Source organism: Semicossyphus pulcher, unplaced genomic scaffold (assembly GCF_022749685.1).
Source record: "Semicossyphus pulcher isolate SPU_LCO1_2020_fin unplaced genomic scaffold, fSemPul1.0.p SCAF_5, whole genome shotgun sequence".
In the NCBI taxonomy this organism is placed as follows: Eukaryota; Metazoa; Chordata; class Actinopteri; order Labriformes; family Labridae; genus Semicossyphus; species Semicossyphus pulcher.
In genome coordinates this window covers 31538046-31565159 of record NW_027211726.1, presented here as the reverse complement: position 1 = coordinate 31565159, position 27114 = coordinate 31538046, and the positions used below count along the sequence as shown (strand labels likewise).

The window sequence follows — 27114 nt, the reverse complement described above, 5'->3', positions numbered from 1 at the left end:
TCAGTTAGCGTCAGTATAAATTTTCATTTGAACACCTTCTTAAATGAGGAAGCTGCAGTATATCTCATAGTGTCCTTAAGTGAACTCTCATATATGACTCTATCTTTCACCCCTTCCCTTCCAACCCTCCTCTCTTATTACCTGGTTCCATTTAAACGGCTGGTGAATAAATCCGGGTAAGTAGTTTCTGCCCCGACCATAAAAGAGAAACTCCTGAAGGTGACCTCATCTTCATCTTCCTTTCTGTCTTCCTCCCCTTCCACTGTCTGAAAGGCATTGTGCTGAAGAGATGCTGGCTTTCCTGTTAAATCAGACTTATTGGTAAATTAGATTAGCACAGCCGGCTCCACACAGTCAGCTTGGATTTACTCTGCCTTTCTTCCCCATTACCTCTGACTGCGTTAGAACCATTCTCCCCCGGATGTGGCAGAATTGAATAGAGGCGATGTCAGCCTCCGTCTGCTACGTTTCCATCAGCTGAGGTTCAGACAGCGGTTTGACTCGTCTGATGTTTGTAATGTTAAAAAAGAAAATTCTGTCTTTGATCACCTCAATTGCTTGCTGAGCTCAGGGCGAAGCGATTCCTCTTCAGCCTCTCAGATCTGCGAGTTTAGCAGAGTGATTCTGAACAGCGTGCGGAACAGGAGAGAAGAAGGCGCTCTCTCTGAAACTCTTCCTTCCCGCTATGCTACAAGGAATCTTTGATTTGACTTTCATTCACACTCAAAGTCTTTCATTTCCCAGAAAGTTATACATACAGACAGTGACTCAGAGTGTTCCTTGAATGCATCTTACCTGCTTATGTCATAGCTGTTGCTAAAGAGGTAGCTAACTAACCTCCATCCTCACTGGATAAATTGGTGATTTTCATGTCCTTCCATATATTAGCTTCTTCTGATCCAGCACCCCGTCATCAGAATCAAGTTGATCGCCAAGTCAGTTTACACACACAAATAAGAAGGGCCTGTGTCCACTAACAGCGTTTTTTTTTGCGCTGAGAGCGCCCACAACCTCAATTTCAGAGCACTTCTCACCGGCGCTTACTGTTGCTAGGTTACGCAAGTAGTTGCGCTTTTCAGCTTCCCTCGGTAGTGACCGTTACGTCTGTCTTAAATTGCTCTGTGTGCTTCAAATTTGCTTTTATTCATGGGAATTTGACAAAGAAAACGTAAAAACAATGGAAAGGAATCGGAAATTGTACCCTCAAAGAAACGAAAGGATTAGCTTTTCCTCCGCCAAAGAATAGAAGTGGAATACCAGCCCCTTCTCGATTTTGATTGGTCAGTGAGGGAGAAGTGACATTGACGAGCGCGGCAGTGTTCAAAAAGTTCAACTGAGATCGCTGTGAGTTCGGCGACCAAAAACCAACTCTCTCTCTCTATGGCTCTGAAAGTACCATCACCCAGTCAGTCAGTCAGTCAGTCACATACAGACCCATGTGTAGGGCTGACCCTGGCGCCTGTACACCTGCTCCAAACTACAAACAAAGAGAGACTATGTTTGACTTTATATTTATTTCGACCTACATTTATATTTTGGACATTTTGCTGCATTCTGGTGTTAGAGCCTCAAGTATGATTGTGATGGGACCACAAACAACCCAGAGCATTTCGTCGTTAATCTGGACCCATGATGAGTTCAGCGGTGATAGGCCTGGCTATGGAAGAGATAGTGTCATACAGGCGCTTTAATGATTTCCTCCAGAAATCTATCTCAAGGAAGTCTTCTATTACCCCTGTCAAGGCTCCATACGTCCCCCATCACCAACCCCCGCCCCACCCCCACAGCCATGTGGCACCCCTCAGAGTTTCTCTTGACTGGCCTCTTATTGATCTCTCGTTGTCTCCCTCTAATGAAAATGGATCTGTTTTTTTCCCCGGGGTTCCAGACGTATCACTCAACTCACTGGTTGCCATTCTTCCAGCTCTTCACCAGGAGATTTTCACAGATATGGTCCTTCAGCGACAGGATGGGCTGGAATGGGGGGAGTGAGGAGAGTGAGGACAGCTGGCAGATCTAGATCAATATTAGCCACATCAGTATCTTAGCACCCCCACCCCTCCAAAACCAGACCCTTGATAATACCTTGAATACAAGACAGTATGCACGCTCAGATCTACGGATCATCCATTCCCCTCAAGTCGTCCAGGAAGAACGTAATGGTTCTGCAACTCATGCTAAGCATGTCAAGGTTTCAACAGTAGATCTGAGCATCTAAGCAGGCTAAGTCGACATGCCCTGGTCTTGAATTCAAGCAAGCTTTGGTACCATCACGTTCCAACAGCACCAACGTATTCTGAAAAAGCACCTGGGCTGAGAGTGCACCTGGGCTGTAAATGCTTTACTCCACCTTTCTCCAGTTACACTGTACGTTCGATCCAATCTGTTGTTTCAACATCTATTTGTGCTCAGATATCACACAGCAATTGCACTGTAAATGGAGACATGTTGTAGTGCTGGAGAGATGCGTAAACATGCACATCAAGAAATAGCTTCAACATTTAACTCAACCTGAAACCACAAGATGTCCTTATGACGTACATATAAGTTTCATAGGTGTTGGTAGGTGTGCTTTGGAACTTCATGTGTACTTCCTGTATTTTTAAAGCCCTGTTCCTACATGTTCTGGGGTCTAAATGACCAATCTGTGCAAAAAGGTTTTGGAAATGCCCCAGTGGGTTTCTTCAGCTGGCGGCAGTGAAACAGACTGCGATGACTGCAACCCAGTGATTGCAGAGTAACGCACCAGAATCAAGTACCGTGTTATTGTAAGAGTCTGACAACATTACAGAAAGGTCCGGTTCTTGATCCCAGAAAGGTTCTGGTCCACAGATTAGTTTTGTGTCACTTTGTGTTCTGGATAAGAATGAACCATTTAAAACAGCAAAGTCACTCAATAAGACAGCTGTACACCTATCTAGAAAAACCTCTGGAACAACCCTTTAATCTGCACTGCCGTTAAGGAAAACTGACGTTCCAACATGACCTTTTTTTTGGCTTTTCAAAAAGTGCACATCTCACATTTTCAAACATCCATCAGCTCTTGTTAAACCTGCCATTTCTGATTTAGTAACCATGGCAGCGATGTTAAAGAATTGATGTCCAGCTAAGTGGTTTTATGTATTAAACATGTGAAAATAATTCATAAGTGTCATGACCATTTCATTTATGCATGAAGCAGGGGTTGAACATGTTTGCAAACACATTTTAAGTTAATACAGTATAGTCAAAGACTGCTTAGGCTTCAGTAACTTTCAACATGAACCACACTGATGAACAGAGCTGCTCACCCTCGCTTGCAATGAACACTGATGATATACAGATTGTTTTTAACCGTCAGACGTCCATGTGGAAGATACATGACCAGCGCTGTCTCCTCAGACACATTGATTTCAAATGAACATGATCAATGTGGCGTCCAGTCACCAGTCTTAATGTGGAGACGTTCATATTGATGAACTGTGTAGGTCTTTGTGTCTGATACTTTTGTATTGTCCTTTATTTTATTAATGTGAAGTCTGCTGACTCCATGACTCCCACTTCTAACAGTTTTTAACAGACTCATTATTAGAAACATGAAGCCCCTTTTCAAATCTTTCATTCATTCATTCAACAATCATTGATGTTTCCCTCATTCGCAATGATGTCGAGATACAGAAAACCACACATTTAAAACAACCAAAAACACAGTAATTATTAAAAACATTTGCAAGCTGAGGCGTTGAGATCAACGGCTTAATTGTGTCCACTGTCATATTTCTAAATCTGCTTTTGTCCGTGCAGGTGAATACGTGGAGAGGCAGCTCTGCCGTGATGCCATCCTGCCCATGCCCGCCATCTGTGAGGTGCCTTGCCCAAAGGACTGTGCCCTGAGCCCCTGGACCCCCTGGTCTCTGTGCTCTCACACCTGCTCTGGAAAAAACACAGAAGGCAAACAGACCAGAGCGCGCTCCATCCTGGCCTACAATGCAGGAGAGGGTAAGTCCTGCACACTCTGGAAGAGTCAGACAGGCATAAGGTTTTGCCTCCATGGGATTCATGCGGGTCTTTGAATCTTGTCATGTGAACAAAGAATAACCTAGCCATAACCCTTCCTACAGAAACCTGATAAAATCCCACGTGATGCTAGAACACGTCTCATTCTCTGTGTGTATCTCAGACGTCTCTCCTCCTTCAGGCCCTTTCAGACCAAAGAGTCGTGACGAGACAAATGGAAACTCGCTGCTTCCTGCAATATTCTGAATTACAACAATCTGAAACCTGCCAGTTTACACCAAAGTGTGTCTGCTCTCTGTCTGCCGTGTATTTAGCCTGTAGCGGGCTTTGTGTGGAGACGTGCACCATCATTTCATACTTTAGGATGTAATCCAGAATGTTTTATTTCTCTGATTGACTGCTTTGTTCCGCTGCTTTCCCTCTCTCTCTCGCTCTCTCTCTCTCTCGCCCGGGAGGAGGACACAACTTTTAATGGTTCGTTAACAAGCAAGAACAAAAAAAGCCTCCTGTTTTTAGCCTTTAGGCATATTTCATACAGACAGGGCTGTTGATCCTGATCCGAGCTGATCCTCCAAAAGTCTGACATTACAACAAGCATACAGTTTATATCTGTCTGTCTTGTCGGGACTCTGTGGTCTGAAGTGGCCTTTACGAACAGCAAGTGAAATGTTTGAGTGAAATGAACTATTCTGTGTTCTTCTACAGCGACTGCAAAGGCTGTGGCTTGGGTTACTGTGATGCAGGGTAAGAAGTGACTAGAAGAGTAACCAGCCTGATTGTCTGGACTCTTGCAGGACTAAAACCTTATTGCACAGTTTGTCTATTAATTAATAATCACCTGGATTCTGCCTTCTGTTCAAGGTCCTTCCCGGCTGTCAAAGGTCCAGCCAGTCTTCGGTACAGTCATATTTCATGTTCCTAGATGATAGCAGTGATTTTTGCTGACGTAGAACCTCGTCTCCTTATGTTTGTGTAGAAGGAAATAGAAATGAGGCTGCCTTGATGTAATCTCCTCCCGCCAGTCTGCTGACCCTGCAGAATCGCTGTGCTTTTAGATCAGAAAAAAAGCTCTTACACACTCTTAGTAGCTCTGAGTATTCCCCAGCATTAAGTGTTCAACCCCCCGAGGTGGGGAGTGGGTATGTAAATGGTGCTGAATGATGCTGAAGTAAGTGCTTGTGTTAAAGCCCAACCCTCCACGCTGCCAGTCACACTCTGAGGAGTGAGCCGTTCTCACCAAACCTCGTGATGAGAAGAAACGGGAGGCTGCACAGATGGTTAGCATGTAGCCTGGCAGCAGATCAGCATTTTATCCTTAGCTTCCCGCTTTCATTTTAACAACTCTCGCAGTCGTCTTCTGGACCACATTGCGTGACATGCTGTCTTTGGCATATTCACAACTACGCAGCATCCACGCTGGAGTAAGGAGACGCCTCATACATTATGGATGCTCCTACTCCATCGTCCATGCCGGGCTGCAGGAGGACGTCCGTGCCAGAGCGCGATGCAGGCTGCAGGCTGCACGCTGCACGCTGCACGCTGCCACTTGTTTATTGGCTTTCCCAGCATGTAGGTGGCAGACGCTGCTGCGGTGTTAGATGGATGTCAACCGGCAGAGCACGGAGCCCGACGGGTTGACGGTGTGTGCTGAGTGAAGCATCACGTCACAAAGACCTCTCTCTGCTGGCCATCGGCTGTGGATGGAGTTGAGAGTAGTAATAGAAAGGATAAAAGTGCAAAAAACAAATGGTTAAATCCCTCGGTCAGTGAAGACCAGATGAGTTTAATGTTTTCTGGTGGAAATAGTAAAGTATGAAACATTGCATTATTTATTTCCATTATCAAAAGCAAAGTCAGTGTACAAAGAGAGGGCTGGCAGCAGCGCTGTCTGTGTGGACACCAGACCAGAGCTGTCCATCAGTCCGAACCCAATGACGAACCCAAACCCTGACAGACGTGGAAAATGTATTCTGGAGTAAATGTGTCCCAACATTTTGTTAAAATATGCCCATTCCTGATTGTTTTGCCTGAGATACTACAGACCTGATCGAGGGCATCTGCGAGAGAAGGAAGACCCCAGACCCGGACAGACGAGTCCTTTTAAAACCTTGTAGCTGCTCTTAAAAATGCTGTTATACTGCCCAAAACATATATAAAATATTCATTTTATTTTAGCCCCTTTTTAAACCCAGTGAAGAGCTTCCACTGTCTCCAACTCACAAGCTACTCTACCTTTTCCTTATTGTACTTTTGCTCTTGTAGTCTGACCCTGAGTGGGCCTATTAATCACACACGTTACACATGCAGCACTCGTGCATTTCTCTGCACGGCAGACCTGGAACACACCTGAAACCTGGGCTAATGGAGTGACCCAAATAAAACACTGACCTGAACTGTTATGGGCCCAGGGTCGGGTCACGGTGAGACCAATGACGATCGTACACCAAAGCTTATGCGAGCCACAGTTCAGGGAGGTCGCCCTCATAGCTTTGACCATCACCGCGTCACTTATAAGACTATTTGACTTTTATTGTATAGAATAGTAAAAGAAAAAATATATATATTTTATTATTTATTATCAGATACTATTCCATTAAAAAATGCAACCATCAAATATTTTTACATTCTGTTTGTGCAGCATTTAGCCGACGGACTGTTTTCAATGAACAATAAGCTGCATAATCACATCGCCACACTCACACTGAACATTAATAGGAGGAGCGAAGCAGCATGTAAGATCATTATTCAGGTCAAGACAAACACTGGGGATGACAGGAGGGATTATCGCCTCACAAGGTCGTGCTGAGTAAATAATCCAGACAGTTAATATGTGAACGCAGTGATGATGATACGGAGAAGACTGTGAGGGAGCTGTTGACATGGCAGCAGGAATGATCGCGGTCATTTGAGCGGTGCATTTTTCAGATACGTCTTGATAGCACTTAAATATTTATCAATTGACTATTTAATTAAGCGCTGCAGCAGTAATGGTGTGTCCTCCGATGTGCTAATGAGCTGCAGGCCTGATAAATGACTGCCCTGATGAAATCCAATAATATATATTTTATAAATGACCCTGTGAAGGACATTACCCCCGCGCTGTTACACACAGGTCAGCCATTCTTCTGTCCGAGGCTCCGTCTCACGTCCGGCTCAGACGCTTCGTCTCTGACTCATAGACGTCGTTCAGTGACTTCAGAGGCACTAATGGCTGACCTTCTCCGGGGGGGGGTCTCTCTTCCCAAGGTGATGGCAGCTGCTAATGACAAGGTTTTGTGGTGAAGAGGGTCACATGGTGCGCACACCCCACCTGGGTCCACATCCAAGCTTGTGGCTTTGTGGAGACATTTTGCCCCCTGGGTCATCTCATCTTTGTTGATCCTCGCGGCCGGTCGTCCCCCAGAGACCCTCGGTTTATCTCTCATGCTGCTTCAGGGTCTTTTGTTTTCCAGCAAGTCAGAGCTAAAAGCTCATTTATAATAAAGATTTATAGCCTTTGTTTTAAAGCTTTAACAAAGAAAACGCTCCCATCAGTTCGATTCACTGTAGCTTTGCCTTCTCTCAGTCAAAGACAGAAAGTAAGGGGTCGTCTTTATAAAACCTTTGGAGAATCACACAGCCTTATAAGCCTTCTGACTGTACTTTAAGGCCTTATGTGCATGAAAGCAAGCATCTTAAAGTAATACTAGTTTCAAATGTCATTAGGAAATATCATTAAAGTTTCTCTTACTTTCCTGATATTGGCTCGGAATAGGCCGTGCTGAGGCTCAGATATTTTAGACGTAATTAAATCTGTGATCCATCCAAAGGGAAAGTACCACAGAAGCTATTCGGCTGTTAACATCCAGCTTTAGCGTTGTCCAAGGGCCAAGTTTTGATGGCTGCAGGTGATTATTGATGGCTGTAGGTGTATATTATCGGCTAGGGGATCTGGTCGTTGTATTTATGAAAAAATTCCTCTTCATTGTTTGTTTCCACCTTTGGTTGACAGCCATAACTTTAAGACGGAGCCTTGTACTCAGCACTCGCTTTAATTATTCCCTTGGTTTCTGTTCTCTGTTGTTTGTCTCGCCTAGGAGCTGTTTCTTTTGCTAACAGCCTCTCATATTAATATGTAACACCTGCTGTCCAGTGGGACTTTACTGAGGAGAAGAATGAGTGTGCCACTTCTCAGTTTGTTGTTCTTAAAGTGGATATCCAAATGAAGCATCTAACTGGTGCCAACAGACAAGTGACTCAACAGCAGATTTAAGACGCAGAGCGGTAGAATAAGAAATGAGGCGGCAGGATGCAGGACACGGAGGTGAAGCAAAACAAAGGCATTCAAACGCTGCACAAAGTCTGACAGAAACAAGGTCTACATCTCTTTAAGAGCAAAAACGAAACATACAGGGGCAGGGAGTAAAGTATCTGAAATTAGAGGAGACGTGAATTTACCAAAAGAAAACAGGAAATAGCTGAAAACTGGAAACAAGGAGACACACCTGAGCTGTGCTCCCCCGACAGGCCAGGAAACTTCCACTAAGATGTTTTTGCATTGTGTTTCTGGGCTTCTGAATTTGCAGCGTCATGTTTTTCACTCGCAGCACATTCCTCGTGTACTGGTTTTGTGTTGCGGTATATGTTTTGGAATTGTCATCGTTTCTGAGTTTGCAGCACACACATCTTCACTTCCAGCTATATTTCTGGCTGTTGTAGCGCTTGCTCCTGTCTGCCACGTTTCTGTACCCAGAAAAGATGTGAAAAGTAAAACAGTAAGAAGTTTATAGAAAACGCTTCACAAAGGACAGAAAGGCAAAGTGAGAGGATGCTTCAAAACAACAATGCAGTCAGAACTTGAACTGAAAGCGTGTCGGTTCAGTGAGTTACAGGTGACAATAAACAAACATATATTTAACAGGTTGGTTGAAACAGGAAATGGGGTATGTCTCCTCTGTGCCTGCACCAAATGTTGGTGAGCACACAAGAACTCCCCACTAACCCACTGGGCGGGGTAGAAACCACTAGAAGATTGGCACAAGTTCATCTCAGAGGAAGTGATGGGGAACAACGGGGAATCTGTAAGATAAAGTGAACCCCACTTTGAAGAGACTTCTGACGACACCTGGTGCATTCTGGCCAGAACACATCCCAACTGGAGTGTTGGCAACCAGTGTGTGTTGCACTTGGATTTCTTGGTGAACTCACCAGAAGTGTGAAGTTATTTCCCTGATTGTCTGTCTGCCAAGTGAAGGGAATCATCTTTGCCTACCTTACAGACTCTCTGGCTCCCTTGGATCTGTATTTGCCTTGTGGGATTCTTAACCACCAAATTACACCCAAAGGCTCCAACAAGCTTTCTATCTTCCTTTATAGATGCTGTTTTTGTCAGTATGGCTATAACACTTACGCTGATGTCTCAATGCTTTCATGTCTCAGGTGGAATCCAGTGCCCCAACATCAGCGCCTTGCAGGAGGTGAGGAGCTGCAACGACCATCCCTGCACCGTGTACCACTGGCAGACCGGCTCGTGGGGGCAGTGCATCGAGGACTCCTCCATCCCGGCCACCAACACATCTGCGGGTCGAACGCGTGGCGACGATGCCTCGTGTTCGGTGGGGATGCAAACACGCAAGGTCATCTGTGTCCGGGTCAATGTGGGCCAGGTTCCTCCAAAAAAGTAAGATCCCAGATTGTTCCTGATACCTGAAGACTGCACATCTCTGTTAGCCACACTGTAAGGCTGAAGTAGAAGGTGCTCAGGACAGAACGTCAAAATGTTTCATTTCATCTTTTTTTTTTATTACACTCACGGAAGATTAGAATTAAATGGTGTCAGGAGATAGTTTGGGCTCCAGCGCTCATTAAGTTAAATTGCTGTTCATTTCCTGCAAAGACCATGATAGAGAAGCTGTGTTTGCAGGACTGGGGCTGAAACTCAGAACAAAACATTACAACTCGTGTATGAAAAGGTCTTCTCTCTTTTTAAAAACGTCCAATTAGCAAGCAGAAGATCTCCTGTGTGAGCCCGTAACGGCTCGGTGTGAACAAAGATCCGACTGTATAAAAACCCTGTAACAGATGCAGCAGTTTTAATAAGTCGCCTTTTAGTTTTCGGGGTCACTTTGGTGACTTTGGTGCAGCTTTTTGATCCCAATTACATCAAAGAAGTGTTTTGCATTTGCCATCTCCGTTGGCAACAATGAATAAGGATGAATTCAACAGACCTGATTATGAAGTAATAATTGAACATCCAGTTCATTTTAATTCAACATAATACACAGATGTTTGGCACGACATGATTTAGTATTCGACTCTCATTATCATGTGTAACATGAAGTACCGCCCTGTTATGACGCAATAACAGATTCATAAGTTTCCACATCAGCGACAGCCATCTTTGTTGTTTACAAAAAGCCTTAATGGTAAACAAGCAGCTTGCAGTTTTATCTGGTTCCCAGGCTACAGACCTGCAGCACAGAACCTCTGAACCATCGGGGAAATGTGTTGAGTAAATTGTCTTTATGATAGAGAACAATACTGAAATCAGCAGATTCAAAAGCATTCAAATCTTACCTTGATGCAGTTATTGAAAAACGTCTGGTCTGTCCCATTTTTTTAGCTTTTCAGATTTTTTTAGATTTAATCAGAATATTTCTCCCAACACCAAAAAAACACTGCCACAAATTTTATTGGCACAGAGTTGTATGTTCTGGTCGGACGTGTCTCTCCGATGAGTGGCAAAACAACAAAATAAAATAACCCCAAAGAAGAAGAAGTCAGCGTGATACAAAGCGGGCCGAGTGAGGTCACAGTTTAGGTTAAAGGTGAAATCACTGTCTGTCCTCGATACATCCATCATGCTAAAAGCTTAACCCTTACACAGATATAGAATAGTCCATGTACCGTTATTTCTTCGTGGTGTTCTGCACCTTTACTGATAACTCTCCAGGTGGTGACTTTATTAATGGTTTCATTTGAGCGGCAGCCTTTGTTTCTTGGCAGCAGACGTTGTTTGCACATGGCACGTTCTCCGTTTAGTCTCCTGGTTAGTGTGTTGTTGCTGCTGTCTGGAGGAGGTGTTAGCTGATGAGCTGATGAGCTGCTGGCCCACTGTTTTAGCATCAGGGTCTGTTTCCCTCCCGAAGGCATCTGCTGGGAACATGAATTATCTATTTATTTATTCAACAGAACGGGAGCATTATTCTGGCAGCACAGCAGCACTACGCAGGCAAACCCCGGCAGCCCCATGCTGTGTATGGAAATTAATCTCGCTTTCTACTCCTAAACCTACTGTTACATGCTGAGCAGTGAGCCCGCTGCCTTGGGACACACTTTCACATCAATGGACAGAGGGGCTCCAGCTTTCACCAGCAGCAGCACCAGCTGTGGCCAGGATGTGACCACTGAACACAAAGTGGCATTAGAGCATTCGGATGCATTAGCATGATAGCTAAAATTAAAGATGTATTACGATATTTGTTTGTTGTTTGTGCTAGAATATCTTTTTGTTTCCAACAGAGATTCTTCTCTGGACAGATTTTAATTGGTGATCTGCCATGGGAAGTCTGAGCAGAGATAATTTCCTTCTTTTCTTTTCTGTTGGGAAGAGATTTCACGATGTGGGGAAAGGTTAAAGGAGAACTCTTGTATTTTTAAAGCTGTTCCCTGAGGCAGCTTCTTTTATTCTTCTGTCCTTCTTTTCTTTACGACCTTTCCTTCATCCTTTCCTTCAATTATCCCTCCCTACCTCCATCCTTTCTTTCCTTTCAGTCTTCCCTTTCTCCCCTCCTTCTGTCTTTCTCTTGCCTCCTCCCTCCCTATATCCTTTCTTATTTCCTGTCCCTTAACTGGTCTAAAAATAAACACAACAAACAAACAAATAAACCCTTATTTTAGATACAAGGTTTCCCTTGTTTCCCCATGTTGTCTATGACCGAGATAGGTGCAGTACACACACACACACACACACACACACACACACACGCGCGCGCAGTCCCAGTCTCACAAAAAGATCCTGTGCTAAATCATGCACATTAGGAACCTCCACATGAACTCCCAGCGTGCTCCCTCTGGCTCTGATCCAGCACATCTCTCTCAGATTTTCAAGGGTACTCTGTGAGTGTGTGTCTGAGCATTTCAATGATGTACTTGCAGGTGTCCGGAGAGTCTGCGGCCCGACACCGTCAGGCCCTGCTTACTGCCGTGCAAGAGAGACTGCATCGTCACCCCGTACAGCGACTGGAGCCAGTGCCCATCCACATGTCGAGCAGGTAGCTTCAGTTGTTGTTTTCAGTGCGAGCACTGAGGCTTCACAAGGTATCACACATGCTAAATGCTGCAGTGTTTCTTTTATTTTTAAACCCTGTGTTTACATAGCTTTGGGTCTAAATGACTCATAGGTGCTCCCGTATCAGATGAGAAAACCAGCGCTAATGGTTACAACGTAATGCTTGCCAAAAGTTCTTGTTATGCGACTGACAGGCACTGTTGTTCTAAATGTCAATGACAGCATTACAGAAAGGATCCCGACAGAGTCAGACCCTTTTTGGAAGAGTGAGATGTTTCTTTGAAATCATCAACAGCCATCAAATTGCTCTGCTTGAAGCCACCAGACTCCACGTACAGAAACATTGATTTTACCTCAGAGCTCGATTTTTGAATGATTGTGTGTTACACAAATATTGTGTTGGATCAGAAGCAAAATCAGAACAAATAATTTCAAACTACTGAAAACTTGTTGTTTTTTCTGTCCCAGAAGCTGCATAGCACCACTGATGAGCTAATTAATGATCAACTTAAATCTAAGATGATGACAAACTGAGCTCAAACATCGCAATATGCCAAATATACATGAAGGAAGTTAAAGAGACAGACAGAGACACAACAACCATAAAGATGTAAGGAGATGAACAGGATAAGCAACGTTCTGTTCAGGATCGGTATCTGCATCATGTTTGAAGCATCGCCATCTTCATTTGTAGAAACTAAAAGCTCTTTATATCTGCATGCTGAGATGAAGCTGCTCCAGACTCTGTGAATCGTCTCAGCCCTTTATAAAGTCTGGAACCTGCCATGACTTTGGCATTGTGAGAACTGCAATCTGATATGATAGTCCAGATATAGATGCTGGCTTCCTGTAAAGTCAATAACCTCCACCACCCATGGAGATGTATTAGATACCACCGAGCAGATGATGGGGATGGTATTCGATATCCCACATGATTGTGTTAGCCTCTTCTTAAAGTGGTCACTTCAGCAGAGGATGAGCAAATAGATGCATTACAGAAAAACGAACCAGGCTTTATTACGCTCGCTCTACAATGAGAGACTTCACAAAAGACATTAACACTTTTAAAGTGTGTCTTTATATCTTCTGCATTTTTCACTTTCCGCTCAGTCTCCACATCATAAGGCACACTCAGCTGAAAGGTCACTGTACATGTGTCGTTGTGTCTTTGCCTAGGCGGTAACACAAAGAAGAAGCAGAACAGGAAACGTATTGTCATCCAGTCACCTGCCAATGGAGGACAAGACTGTCCTGAAGTGCTGACCCAGGAGAGAGAGTGTGAGGCTCCATCGGTCTGTCAAGGATACAGGTAACAAACACCTGCACGCTTCACTCACTGAAAGCCTCCGAGTTGGAATACATGTAAAAGTTATGGGTTATTTGTGATGGCTACGACCCTGCAGTCACGTTCTCCTTGAGTTACGCAGTCATTCTTCTAATGTTGGTGTGTTCACGAGCTTTCAGTCATGACGTGAAAACAATCGTTTTTTGTTCAGGACTAAGCTCGATCACTCTGATGGAGCAACAAAGAGTTACAACCTAAAACTATATAATGAATCCGATGCAAAAATGTATGAGAATGAATAAAAAGTTTGATCAACCCAACGTTGGGTCTGCATTTGAAAATAGCTCAACTAGAACCAGGTATGAGAAACCCCCCCTGGTTTAAGACCCCTTTGATTCTCATGCCACTTGTTTCTCAGATGGAAAACCCATAAGTGGAGGCGATGCCAGCTGGTTCCATGGTCAGTTCGTCAGGACAGTCCCGGAGCTCAGGAAATCTGTGGGCCGGGCCTGCAGATTCGAGGTGAGGAAGCCACATATACATCCACACAAACACACAGACTCCACAAACAAACATTTTCTTCTCTGTATGAACACATTAGTTAAACAGAGCAGGAAGAACAGCGTAACCAGGAGCAGTCATCGGGGAGAGGCAGTAGACTGAGCTGGGAAGGTTTCAGTGGGGATCAGATCCTTCCATCTACACGCTCTCTTTGCAGCAGCCAGGAACAAGGGAGCTGGCATCAAAGCAGTACCTGAGGGGTTCATATAACTTTGATCCGGTTATAAATGATACGGGACTGAGGAGAGTGATGGGAATTTTATAGATTAAATGCAACAAATCTAACCTTCCAAACCCAAGAGTAGCATGTGAGCTGCCCGAGGTTCAGCTTTCAATGTCAGGATGTTCAGTTCTTCAGTGGACAGTAATACGTGAGTAAGAAGCTGCTGGTCCACTTGGACTGAGTGTTACTTTAATATCAAATGATGAGAACGCTCAGGGCTGGATGCTCTTCTCTGCTCATAAATGAGTTGTTTAGTTAGTGTTTAAAATAGATTGTCAATCTGGCACTGCAAACAGCAGTGTCTGTGCTGATTCTGTGTTTTCATATTATTTTTCATATTATTTTTTAGATAAGATAACGCTAGCCCTTCATACTGAAACATCAAGATATAAGTGATATTTTAGCAGTTCACCATTGAGCTAGTGATAACTTCTTTAAGTTTACTTCAGTGGTTCCAAACATGCGGTTTCTGCCTCCTTTTCAGGGTCCCTTCAAGTAGTATTTTCTACTATACATAACTGCAGGCTGGGTATTAAAACTCACTAATAATAATTAATTATGATAATGGTGATTTTAGTGCCTAATTAACAACTGGAGGACCGTCTCAAACCCAAACATGCCCTATCCCTTTAAGCAGACCTGCTGAGTGTAGCACTAACGCCAGAGGCCTGAGTGAGGGGCAAACAGCTATCAGTACACACACACACACACACACACACACACACACACACACGCAGACTCCGATTAAAGTGTCAGAGACAGAGGCCATTATCTGATTCCAATGATGAGCATCCTGCTCCTCCATCTTGGGAGGCTCTTGTCATTATGTACCATTACCTGTAATAGTATACTCTGAGCTGTAGAGACACAACTCAATACATGCCTCTTACTATTCACCCACTCACTCAATACAACTAGCAGAAGGCCAAAGCCACTTTACAGTCCAGTATTTCCCATAAAATTGGGCGTGTGTGTGTGTGTGAACTTCCTTTCCGACAGTGGACCTCGACATCATTCCACGTTTACCAACAGGGGACCACGAACCCCACAAGGGACGTTTTGAAGGTCCCTGTTGGTTACGCTTTAAAGCCTACTAAAATCATTTCTGAAACCTCTCTTGTGCATTTTTATAACTTAATCCAAGAGCAGGCCAGAAGGGGTGTGAGTGTTCAAGTCATGCTCAGCACTGCCCCTGCAGGCAGGAGCAGGGATTTTATCAACTCACTCCCACTGGCTGTTTTCTTGCATTTAAATATTTTCTATTTTTACCAAAATGACCTGAAGCAGATATCCACACTTGGTTATTAGTGTGTTCATCACACTGGTAAGAATCACGCAAAGAAAATGTTAACTGGCACAGCACAACTCTGACTGGTCATTTAAACCATCAGAGAGCAACTCCCCTCAAAGTCTTGTATATGCATTGGCACAGTGACCTCTTCAGGGGACTAGGTAAAAGTCCATTTTAATGTTTGACCACATACATATTCACGACAGGTTTTCTTAACAAGATATGTAAACAACGACTGAACTTCCACAGTGATTGAATGTAAACACAGACTGTTTGTAAGAGGTGGAAGTAGCCTCCGGGTGTGAATACTAAGAGGTTTTGGGAGTTGGTTGTTTTTCTGTATTTTGTAGCTGGCCAAAATTAGTATTCCCATAAACATGAAGTGATTTTTACTGAATAACCCCCTGCAAACCAAGCTAGAGCTAGCATTAGCTGATGACCCCCTTAGCTCCTCTCCAGCTCGACCATCTCATCAGAATATGCCAAACGTGAGGCTTTGAAACCACAGTCCCCAAACAAATAGGTCACGTCTATGTCCACTTGCACAAATTGCAGATAATTGCACTTTACTTGAGTGTTTCAATGATGTTCTCTCCCTATACTAACAATGTATCAGGGCTATGCGCATACTATCAGTATGTAGTGCAACAATGGAGCATCAAACCCTACAATCTACAATGAACATGGATTTCCTCACGATCCACACAAAGGTTGACCATGACTAATCCACACACAATTCCACCACTCTTTTCCCTTGTAGCTGTTTCGTGCCGGAAGCAGGATGGTGGGCAGGCAGACATTGAAGCTTGTCTTAAGTTTGCCAGCTCCATGCCGCCTCTCACACAGCCCTGCCAGCTGCCCTGCCAAGAAGACTGTCAACTCAGCAGCTGGTCCAAGTTCTCTCCCTGCTCAGCCGATTGCGTGGGCGTCAGGACTCGCAAGAGGATGCTCGTTGGTGAGTGGCATACTACAACTTGACTTCTATATTAAATGAACCTTTAGAGTAAGGTCAGTGGATGTGGAAAACTTGTTTTTGAATTATTAATCTGCTGTGTTAAGTTTTCTGTATTTAAATGTCCTCAGTTCCTCAGGGAACTTCTCAATCTGAGCCGTCTTTTACTGACCATAAGCAGCTTCAGTGTAACAGCTCCATGCTTTATCTTAAGGACCAAGAATCTGGAAAATGCAAATTCTTAAGTAATTAATGCTTAATGTGTGGTTTTGCATATACACCATTTTTTTGCAGGGAAAAGCAAAAAGCGGGACCAGTGTAAAAACCATCAGATGTACCCGGTGAGTGAGACCCAGTACTGTCCATGTAACAAATACAACGCCCAGCCTGTGGGCAACTGGTCAGACTGTGTCCTGCCTGAGGGCGGCCGGGTGGAAGGTCAACTGGGCATGAAGGTCCAAGGTGACATCAAGGAGTGCGGCCAGGGTTATCGTTACCAGGCCATGGTGTGCTATGACCAGGACAACCGCATAGTGGAGACGTCTCGCTGCAACAGCCACGGTGAGCCTTCCTAGCTCAAAGAACCCACTGAACCTTAACCCTAACTCAGCATGATTTATGTATTCATAGGGTTTTACTTCATCACATTAAGACTGTAAAACACGTAGTTAGTTCATCCATATTAAGTCTGTCAGTATTTATTCTCACAACCTGCATGTACGACTTGTGCAGGTGAAAAGAGACTTCCATTATTTATACCCTCGTTTGGCTGTATTCTGTAATGATCTATGACCATCTGGAAGCCAACACCTGTTGGATACACAAACTAGTTGGTGTCTGAAACAGTCTGGTTGTAGTCTGATGCTATTGACCAACCACATGGTAAGCCCCAAAATATTGGCTGTAAGGCCCGAGAGGGTAGATATTTGTCAGACGATAGCCAATGTGTTCCAACACTGAACGTGGTTTTACCCACTCTTCCCCTGTCAAAAAAGGAAGTTACTATTTTCATGATTTTTGCTGCTGCTGCTTGACTTGGTCTGTTATGAGCTCATGTTGGCTAATGTTGGTAAACTTGAAGGCTTATCTCTTCTTCTACTGTGCTTCTGTTACACTGTATTGGAGGATACATACCATAATCCTTTGCTTTAACGACCACATGTGGCCACAGCAGATACAGTCAGCAAAAGTTACATTTTAATCTAATCCATTTATGGTTTATGCATGCACTGAGCAAGTTGGGTGAGTAATTGCACCTTCTCGTCCCCCCGTCCATCCTCTTTTTATTTCCTCTAGTGGCCGCATTTAACTAAAACCATAGTTTACTGTCCCGTCTTTGACCTACCTACCAGAAACACATGGCTGTATTTTGTGAGGCACGGATTGGTCGTTCTGGACGGCACTAACAAACAGCCTCCTTTGGTACAGAAAACAAAACGTGTTGGATGTAATGCCTCTTGTGGATTTCAAAAGATAGACCCTGAAGTGGGACACATTCGCCTCCATTGCCATCTTATTTTTAGTCGTACAGGAGAAAGTTTGCCAAAGAGAGCAACTTTTAATGTTGTAACTCCCTGAAATACTTAGATAACAATTGTTCTTCAACAAAGAAATATTGTTGAAGTACTTGAAAACAATCAACCTCTTAGATTGCTCACATTTGATCCATCTCAGGGTCAGTTATTAGTCTGTTTCAAACCTCTAAGGTACATTCAACAGTAAATCACACATACTCTGGGATGTGTTGTATGTGAGGATTGTCTGTATTAACATTCGACAGAATATTCCAGAAGGAAAAAAGGGAATTAAGAATCACAGTGCCGTCGTACTCTTGCATGTCAGCCCTGGGAAGATACAGCACACATCAAAGCACTCGGGGGACTGAGCGTGTCTGTGTTTGCTCATTGAGAAACCCGTCTCATTGTAAGTCAAAGCTCTGCTCACACTGTTGGGCTGCTTGATGGTAACTGGCAGTAACAAGACAAAGAAACTGGACTCTGAGTTTGTACTGCTGCTTGGTTTCTATCTGACTAACAAGTATTTGATTGGCTGTCTTGTGCCAGAGAGTTTTTTGGTGGTTACATGGTAATTTCTTGCTTCTTGCTGGTGATATTTATCCTCTGGCTACAGTTGGATATCAGGGATGCGTGGTTTGTGTATGGCAGGAGTCAAAGAGAGGACTGCATGCTTGACTAACAGGGAGAATGCTTTTATGCCTGAGGAAAGTTCGAGGCTGGCAACGAGGCTGGTGGTTTGGCCTGGAGTGCTGGGTTTGATAAGAAAGTGAGACCATTAAAATGAGAATCCCATCTCCCTTACACGTCCTCACAAAAGATAAGACCACTCTGCACTCGAGACGTTGTGAAAATCCTATTTCTCATGCTCTTCCGCTGCAATCTAAGATCCTGCAGTTAATAATTAATAAACCTTTCTCGTGTGTTTTGGTGTTTCCATTTCAGTGAGGATTTCTTCCCTCAGCCTTCGCCTTCATTCTTCTCTACAACCTTTAGAGAACGGTTTGCTTTCAATCAAACCTGGTTCTATTGACAGATTTGACGCTTCCTTAGTGGTATATTGTGATCATTGATTTTTCCTCATTTTGATCATAAAGCCTTTGAGTGGCTAATCTTGTTATGGTGGAAGCTATTGTGGTGGTGTCCCTACAATGAGCGGTATACAGGCGGGTATTCCTTTCACCGCTCCATGCTGCTGATGATGATGGATCTGCACTGAAGCTGCTTTTTCCTTCTGTGATTGGCTACAGGGTACATCGAGGAGGCTTGCATCATCCCCTGTCCGTCTGACTGCAAACTGAGTGAGTGGTCCAACTGGTCACGCTGCAGCAAGTCCTGCGGCAGTGGGGTCAAAGTTCGCTCCAAGTGGCTCCGAGAGAAGCCCTACAACGGCGGGAGGCCGTGTCCCAAGCTGGACCACGTCAACCAGGTGAGAGAGGTCTCACTTCAGACTGTGTGATGACTTGTTCAACAAAGTACAATGAAATGTTCGTCTTTGTGAGGTTGTTTCATTTTCTAAGAATCTGACTGACTCTTTTCTTTCTCCTCCTTCTCTCCTTTGATGATGGATTCCATCCACAGGCTCAGGTAGGCACACTGCTTCATGTTTCCACCTCTACTGTAATTATTATTTAGGAAACTGACCTAATGTTATTTTCTTGGTTTTAGTTATATTGTTAAAGTCCAACAAATGATTATATCATTAATTTGGATTTTACTCTAATGAGCCAATATGAAGGCGGGATTCTGGTGTTTGTATACCTGGGAGACGTCTTGTGAAGAGGTAAAACTGCCACTCGCTTCAAAGGCACCAGACTCTGTTTACAACAGCAGAACACAGGAGCTGCTGATCAAACACTGCCTAAAACACCAAAGGCACACGCTAGCACAACCAAACCTACCGCTCTAGGCAATGGTAGTCCTGCAACTCCTGTTTTATGTGGGTTAAAATTACTTTTGCCAGTTGAGCCTTTTTGCTCTGATAGTGATGTAACAAAAACCAGCTTCCTCTGTAACAAAAAGGTCTGTCTCTGTAGGGATCCTTTCTGTAATGTTGTCAGACCCTTAGAATAACAATGTGAGCCTGTCAGTGGAAACAACAAGAACCTTTGGAAGACGTACCTTGATCAGGTCCATTTGCTACAGGAATTACATGACAGCCATTACAGCCCATTTCACGGCTTCAGGCTGAAACAATCTGCTGGAGAAATTCCTAAACTTTCAAAACACGTTAACACAAGGCCCAGGTTTAAAATGAAGTCAACATAAATACAAAACTCTTGTTCATGTTCAGACCAGTAACTGTGGTGTTCTCCTGTGTGTCAGGTGTACGAGGTGGTGCCGTGCCTCAGTGACTGTGGGCAGTATGTCTGGGTGGCTGAGCCTTGGAGTGTGTGGAAGGTCAGCAATGTGGACCTGAAGGACAACTGTGGTGAAGGTGTTCAGACCAGGAAGGTCAGGTAAGAGGAACCAAACCGAGTCTACACTGCCAGACGCTTGGCCTTTCTTATTCTTTGTTCTGCAAAATTCCACGAGCTCAGATGTTATGTTACTTGGTAACCCTGTAGATGTGCTGGCTCGCTGCCCTTCTACCTACAAGTGTGAGTTGTGGGGGCCATTAGGAGCCATGTAGGAAGCATTGGTGCTTTCAACACCTGCAGCTCGCATGAACGGAGCGTGAGTCTGTTGAAAAGTGGCGTTCACTGAGCACTTATCATACCGTATCATTAGGTATCACAAGTATCTCAGCTGCTGCCCAAGTTCACTTTAAATTCTGCTTTCAGAAAAGTGTCCCAGCATGAACTAGTCAGATATAAATGGAAGTTACCCATTGGTTTTGTTTGCTACCATAATGAAGCATCGCCATGTTGTTTTTTAGAGGCAGAGGTGACCATGGCTTTGGACGCGTCTGCTAAATGGAATTGTAACATTGTTACATTGTAACATATTTGGACGAGAGGGTGGGGAGGGTAACAAACTCTCTAATGGCCAGCCCATGCTACAGCTAGCTTGGATAGTATTTATGCTATAAGTAATATACATAACATATTTCAGCTTGAAAAACAGACTTCTTCCCATAGTGTCTTTTAATGCAACCTGGAGCATAACAAAGCATTTTTCAGGTCACCATGGTAGAGACTTGTCAATCACAGTGTAGCCCCGCCCTGAAGCATACCCTGCTTAATCATGTAAGTTACTCTAAACGGGACCATAAGGTACAAAATGAACACCGTGCTGTTTTAAGGAAGACTTGAAACTATCACATATAAACACATGTTTATATGGAAAATGTTAACTGAAATGACGTGCAACGTGGGCACAGTCTCTGCTGGCCATCAGAACGAAGAACATTAGCTTCACCTGTCAGACCCCACAGCTTCGTACTCTCCGGCCTGGAATGAATGAAGATGGAATGAAGACAGCCAGACTCAGAGCTGTCACTGTGTCACCGCAGGTTGTTTGAGTTATTCAGGAGAGAATTTATCCATTTATGTGATAGATTTTTAAAATGAGTGCTTACTTAAAAATGTCCTCTGATGTTTTAGTAAACATCAGAGGCCAGACCGGCTTTCACTGAGTCCATGATCACAGCAGTCTGAGCCTCAGCGGCCCTCTGGTCGTTAACTTGTGTGTCTGATGTCTCCAAAGTGTTTTAAATATGAGATATTCTTTTTGCCTCTCAGGTGCTTTAGAGACCAATAACACAACGACTTCAACATTCAGATATTTAATTTTGCAGACACAGACTTTCAATTTTGAACTTCTACCACTGATCGTTGGTTATTATTTGATGGAAAAGTCTTTAACCTGAATCTCTCTGTGTTCAGATGTATGCTGAACACCATCGATGGGCCGTCTGAGCAGGTGGAGGACTACCTGTGTGATCCAGAGGAGATGCCTCTGGGGGCCAGAAACAGCCGGCTGCCCTGCCCTGAGGACTGTGTGTTATCAGACTGGGGAGTCTGGAGCGGCTGTCCACTGGTAAGAACCTTCTCTGTCACTATTCTACTCCTAGTAAACAGTCTTAAGATATCTTTTGGGCACCACTTAGACTTCAAGACTCACCTGCTTCTATCATTTCATTCTTAAGTCAAATGGAGAATAAATCTGTGCCACACCAGAGTTTCATTCCGGCGTAGCATGAGCCGCACCGATGGGACAAACGCTCCAGGGTTCAGTCGGACTGAACAAAGCTGGTGTGAACACGCCCTTAGAAACACTGACTGTTGGTAATGTCGGAGTAAGCTCCCCCCAAATACAGATTGAACTTCTTCATGCCAAGTGATAATGATAATGCATTGCACATGTTATAAAGCAAAGTAACAGACTCCTGTTCATGCATAAGGTTTGAAAAATAATGGAGAACATGAGGACAAAGTGTCAGTCAGCTGTGACAATGGAGTCTGCAGAGAACTACAAGCTTGATCTGCAGCTTCCTTTCACTTTGCAGGGCTCATTGTTCAGCGGTGTGGCCCCCACTTTAATGTTGATCTAAAAAGAAGATCCCCTTGAGCACGATGGAGTCATCGGGTGGCCATAAAAGAAGACTGTTACGTACCCGGTCCCTGGCAGTATGTTGGGCCTCTCCCCATGACAGGCTCATTTTTTCCAGCTCCTGTGTCACAGTTCTGCAGCAGGTGGATTTGGGCCTTCCGGGTTTTCATTTGCCTGGTGGTGTCCACCTTAAGACAACGCTCGGGATCCGGTCCTGCTCCATTCTCAGCACATGGCCGAGCCATCTCAGACGTCTGTGTGTGATTTCCTTGGTGATGCTCCGGCTACCTGTTTTCTTGTACAGATGTTGTTTGGAGATTTTGTTTGGCCAAAAGATCTGGCATATTCATCTGAGGCATCCAGTGTGGGAAGAAAAAGAGTATGGGACAACAAATTCACTGACGCTGCGCATGCACAACTTCCTGTTGCAGCTACTTCCTGTTGTCCACATTAAACAGGAATTTACTTGTCAGGACAGGAAGACCCGTCCACACAAGTTGATTGACAGCTTGGCCTGTCTGGGAGAAGCAAAAGCAGTGGGGGAGATATGTTATATGGTTTTATTTATTCTCATTTAAAATGGTTTGTGTGTGCGGCAGCCACGCCAGAGACATTTAAAGTTCGCTCCCCGCTCAGTTGGCTTCATCTCTTCACTCGACACAGGAAGACATTTCAAATCACAATTTATTTAAAGACACTGAATGTTTTGTTCACAGTGGTGTCTTCATCAGGGTTTTGACCAGAACATTGGAGCAGTGTGGAGCGACGAGATTCTTTGCTTCTTGTTCATAGAGCTTGTTTTTACCGCTCTCAACCTCAAAGCTGCCGTATCTCAACTCAGCACATCTTTGTCAGCTGTTTGTGTTACAGGAATAGTACGCCAGTAAGACTTCTCAGTGTCCTTTGAAGGTGCTTTGTGAACTTCTCTGCCACGCTCGCAACAGCTGATTTTTGATCCATCCTGGTTCGACACCAATATGAGCTCGAAGCACTGGAAGCGACGCTCTTATATTTTAAAATATCTGCTCTGCACTCCATCACAACATCCTCACCACTCGAACTCCTTTCGACACCACGCTCCTCTCACAGTCTCTGATTTTGGCCTGTTTTGTTGTCGGTGTGCAGACACGACTCTCTTTTCATGAGCTGCTTCAAACTCTGCAGCAGCATATGTAGGAATATTAGGTATTTAGTTTTTATAAGAGATAAGGACACTAACAGGGCTGTGTGCAATAAATAAGTCCGATCCCTTCCTCTGCTCCTCAGCCCTGCAGTGAGAACAGCACCCGGGAGAGGAATGCTTACCCGCTCCGGCAGCCTGGAGAGCAGAAGGAGTGTCCTCCCACTAAGGAGACGGAGTCCTGCAAACTCAACAGCAACTGCTTCCACTACTCCTACAACATCACCGGTGAGAATCAAACCAAGCTTCCATAACACAACAAAACATTCTGATGTTGGTTTTACCCGAGTTGTTTGTGCTAACATGTTGTCTCCGTGCAGATTGGAGCACCTGTCAGCTCAGCGAAAGAGCAGTGTGCGGAATCGGCATCAAAACCAGGATGCTGGACTGTGTGCGCAGCGACAGCAAATCTGTGGACCTCAAGTTCTGCAAAGAGGCGAGTCGTGTTGGACGTCCTGGTAAACTTCCTGTTGTTTTTAAGCGACTTTGACTAAATGAAGGCTGTTTTTCTCTCTTGCAGCTGGGCCTGGAGAGGAAGTGGCAGATGAACGCTTCCTGTGTGGTGGAGTGTCCCGTCAACTGCCAGCTGTCTGATTGGTCGACCTGGTCTGAGTGCACACACACCTGTGGACTGGCAGGTGTGTATGTGTGTAGTTCTGTATATTACAGTTGATCTTGTTCATATTGAGGTTGAGATTTCACAGAACGATTGGCTGAGTCTGACACCAGACAAGTCCCTGTGGTCTGCCGTGATTGGACTAAACTTGACCTTCAGCTAAAGGTCGCCGATGCGCGACGCTGTGACGCTAAACTATAGAATGAATGAGCTTTGCCCGTTAATGCAACTTCATATTTACAGCTCTTGTGTGGCGTTACCAGATAATCTGAGCCGAACACCAGAACCGACCAAAGGCCCGAAGCTGATTTCTGTTACTGATCGTGGGAGAGGTGAATTATGGCGTCAAATCCCACAAGCGCACATGAGATACTCGCACGAGGATGTAGAAGCGCCACACACACAAATCAAACAATCATGTATGCATTTTATTTTCTCAAGTGCTTTTGCAGCACTTGCATGCAACGTTTGTCTGCTTGTGAGTGCAATATTGCAGCCTGTGAGGAGAAAACTATGTTTTAAACGGGCGCAGAATCGGACCGCACGAGTGATTTCAGTGCTCTCCTGCTCACAAAAACTTTCACCCGCTTGCGCTCAAGTAGCTTTTTGTTTTTGCCAGCGAGTGGGCGGGGTTTAAGTGGTGACGTAGCTCCTCCGCATTAAACTGTTTCCGGGTCTAAGCTGCTCCCACGTCTGCCTCCCTGTTTTAAGCATTCTGAGTCTAAAAAACACCTTCAGCTGTCTTCAGCGTTGCCAACTTGTCACCGATCAGCCCCCACAGAGAAGAATGACTGTTACTCGTTTTTAAACTGAATATTTCCGTAGATCGCTTTATCGCTCTTGCTGGATTAGAGCAACAACCTGTAGCCACTCTGCTCCGTCAGATAACATAATCCACTCCTGATGTGGGCTGAAAGTTCCTAGAAGGATTTTCATTGCTTTGGACCTTCTTCGTCTTGTTTCGGTTGCCAACCATTTGTGTGCTTTGAAGTTTAGCTAACGGTAGCATCTACCGCTAAAAGCCTAACGTTGTTTTAGGTCGTAGTTAATCTATTTCACCATCTGCGATAACATACACGATGAAGAGCCGTTAAACATGGCGATCAATAAAAGACTCAGAAGGCTTAAAACAGGGAGGACAACAGCACTGCTGCACGTTGTAAACAGGAGACGTGTTAGCAGCTTAGACCCGGAAACAGTTTGACGCGGTGATGCTACGTCACCACTTAACCCCCGCCCACCTGTAGTCGTGCCGTAATCATGCCATGAGAAACATCAGGCTGCTGGCTGCAACCACAAGGTCCATTTAGGATCTGCTCCGGAGCCTCCGATCCTGTCACATGACTTCTGTCAGCAGATGGAGTTTGTTCAGTTGTCGTGGAAAAGCAGATGTTCAGAATTACATTGACTTTTGGCCACATCAAAGACGTATTTTTCATGTTGGCTAAAAAGCAGCAGAGATTTAAAAGAGTGAAAGTTAACCCTGAGAAGACTTGAAAATATCCTCCCATGAACTTTTTAAATTCTCACAGTGACACAGCAGAAAATGGCAACTCAACAAACTTACTCATTCAGCTGATGATTGACAGAAGACTTCATCAATATTTGAGTCCATTGACTTTTTAGCTTCCAGTAACTCAATCCATTAAAGCAGTAACGTTTTGTATAACGCAGTAAACCGTTCAACATGATGATGATTCGTTAGGTCGAACCTTCTCACTCATGTTATATGTGATACACTTTCACCTGGGGCCTTAATCCTCTTCCCTTACATCAGCATTATTTGATTACATTACAAGGAAATTCCAACATGGCCGCCTCTCCACACAGCTTACTTTGACAGCTGTAGGTAAACCATCCCTGCTGTAGGCCTCCATCGCTCGGCTCGGTTGTGTGCTAAAGTAAGTCAGGCTCGTCTTTACGCTGATGGAGGAAACCAGAGACGCTTCATGATGTGGGAAACGATGATGTTATAGCCCTGAACCGACTGAGAGGGGGATCATAATGTCCTCGCATGTAATTCCATCGGATCAGACGATTGATTGGCGGTCCATTACGAGTGTGTGCTCTGGGGCTCGGGGAGCACTCTGCTCTCCACGAGTCCTTGAGAAGAGCAGCAGCCAGAGGCAACAAGAGCAAACAGCAGATATGAAACCAATACGGGCTTCAGCTATTGTGGTAACCTTAATCTGTCCCCAGGCGAGGAGGATTTTTCTCTGTGTGCAGAGAAACAGCAGGTAGGCCACAGGAAGAGAGGCCCTCCTCTCTCTCTCCTTCCTGTGTTTCGTTTTATCTCCCGGCTGGCTGCGACGACCAACTTCCCTGGAGAAGCTAATTTCTGTTCCGGAGCCAGGAATAGCAATGAGCCGGGTTGTTATTTCAAGCAAATGAACATACCTGGAAGCGGCAAGGTGCCGTTATCAATCAGGTGGTGTATTTTCCTGGATGTGTCCAACCTGCGTGCATAGATAATCATGGCATTGTGTGTTCTCCAGCCAAACACTGAAAGGGACAGCTGGCACGGGCCCGCACACAGGCCCAGCAGATCTCCCTGCTACCCGCTGCTCAGCCCCAAACACTGCCATGGCCCCCCTGCAGGGACACCAAGAAGCATGGGGATCGTAATGGAGGGGGATGGCTGCTTTCTGTGGGCGTAAGGAGCTAGCATCTTCAGCAACGTTCATACATGATGCTGGAGACGGTGAACTTTGATTCAAGATATGGAACCACTTC

At 44.6% G+C, this 27114-nt stretch overlaps 1 protein-coding gene across 1 annotated transcript in view; it reads left to right on the top strand.

Annotated features, from left to right (window-relative positions):
• The window catches only part of thsd7aa (thrombospondin, type I, domain containing 7Aa), a 155784-nt gene that overhangs the window by 101734 nt on the left and 26936 nt on the right, over positions 1-27114 (top strand). The window contains exons 7-21 of the mRNA XM_069681280.1: positions 3784-3978; positions 9415-9655; positions 12133-12251; positions 13442-13574; positions 13969-14072; positions 16386-16580; positions 16872-17008; positions 17051-17138; positions 19342-19520; positions 19673-19678; positions 20417-20550; positions 21919-22072; positions 23852-23993; positions 24086-24201; positions 24286-24403. Of these exons, the coding sequence (XP_069537381.1) occupies positions 3784-3978; positions 9415-9655; positions 12133-12251; positions 13442-13574; positions 13969-14072; positions 16386-16580; positions 16872-17008; positions 17051-17138; positions 19342-19520; positions 19673-19678; positions 20417-20550; positions 21919-22072; positions 23852-23993; positions 24086-24201; positions 24286-24403 (2061 nt within the window). The remainder of the gene's footprint in view (positions 1-3783; positions 3979-9414; positions 9656-12132; positions 12252-13441; positions 13575-13968; positions 14073-16385; positions 16581-16871; positions 17009-17050; positions 17139-19341; positions 19521-19672; positions 19679-20416; positions 20551-21918; positions 22073-23851; positions 23994-24085; positions 24202-24285; positions 24404-27114) is intronic.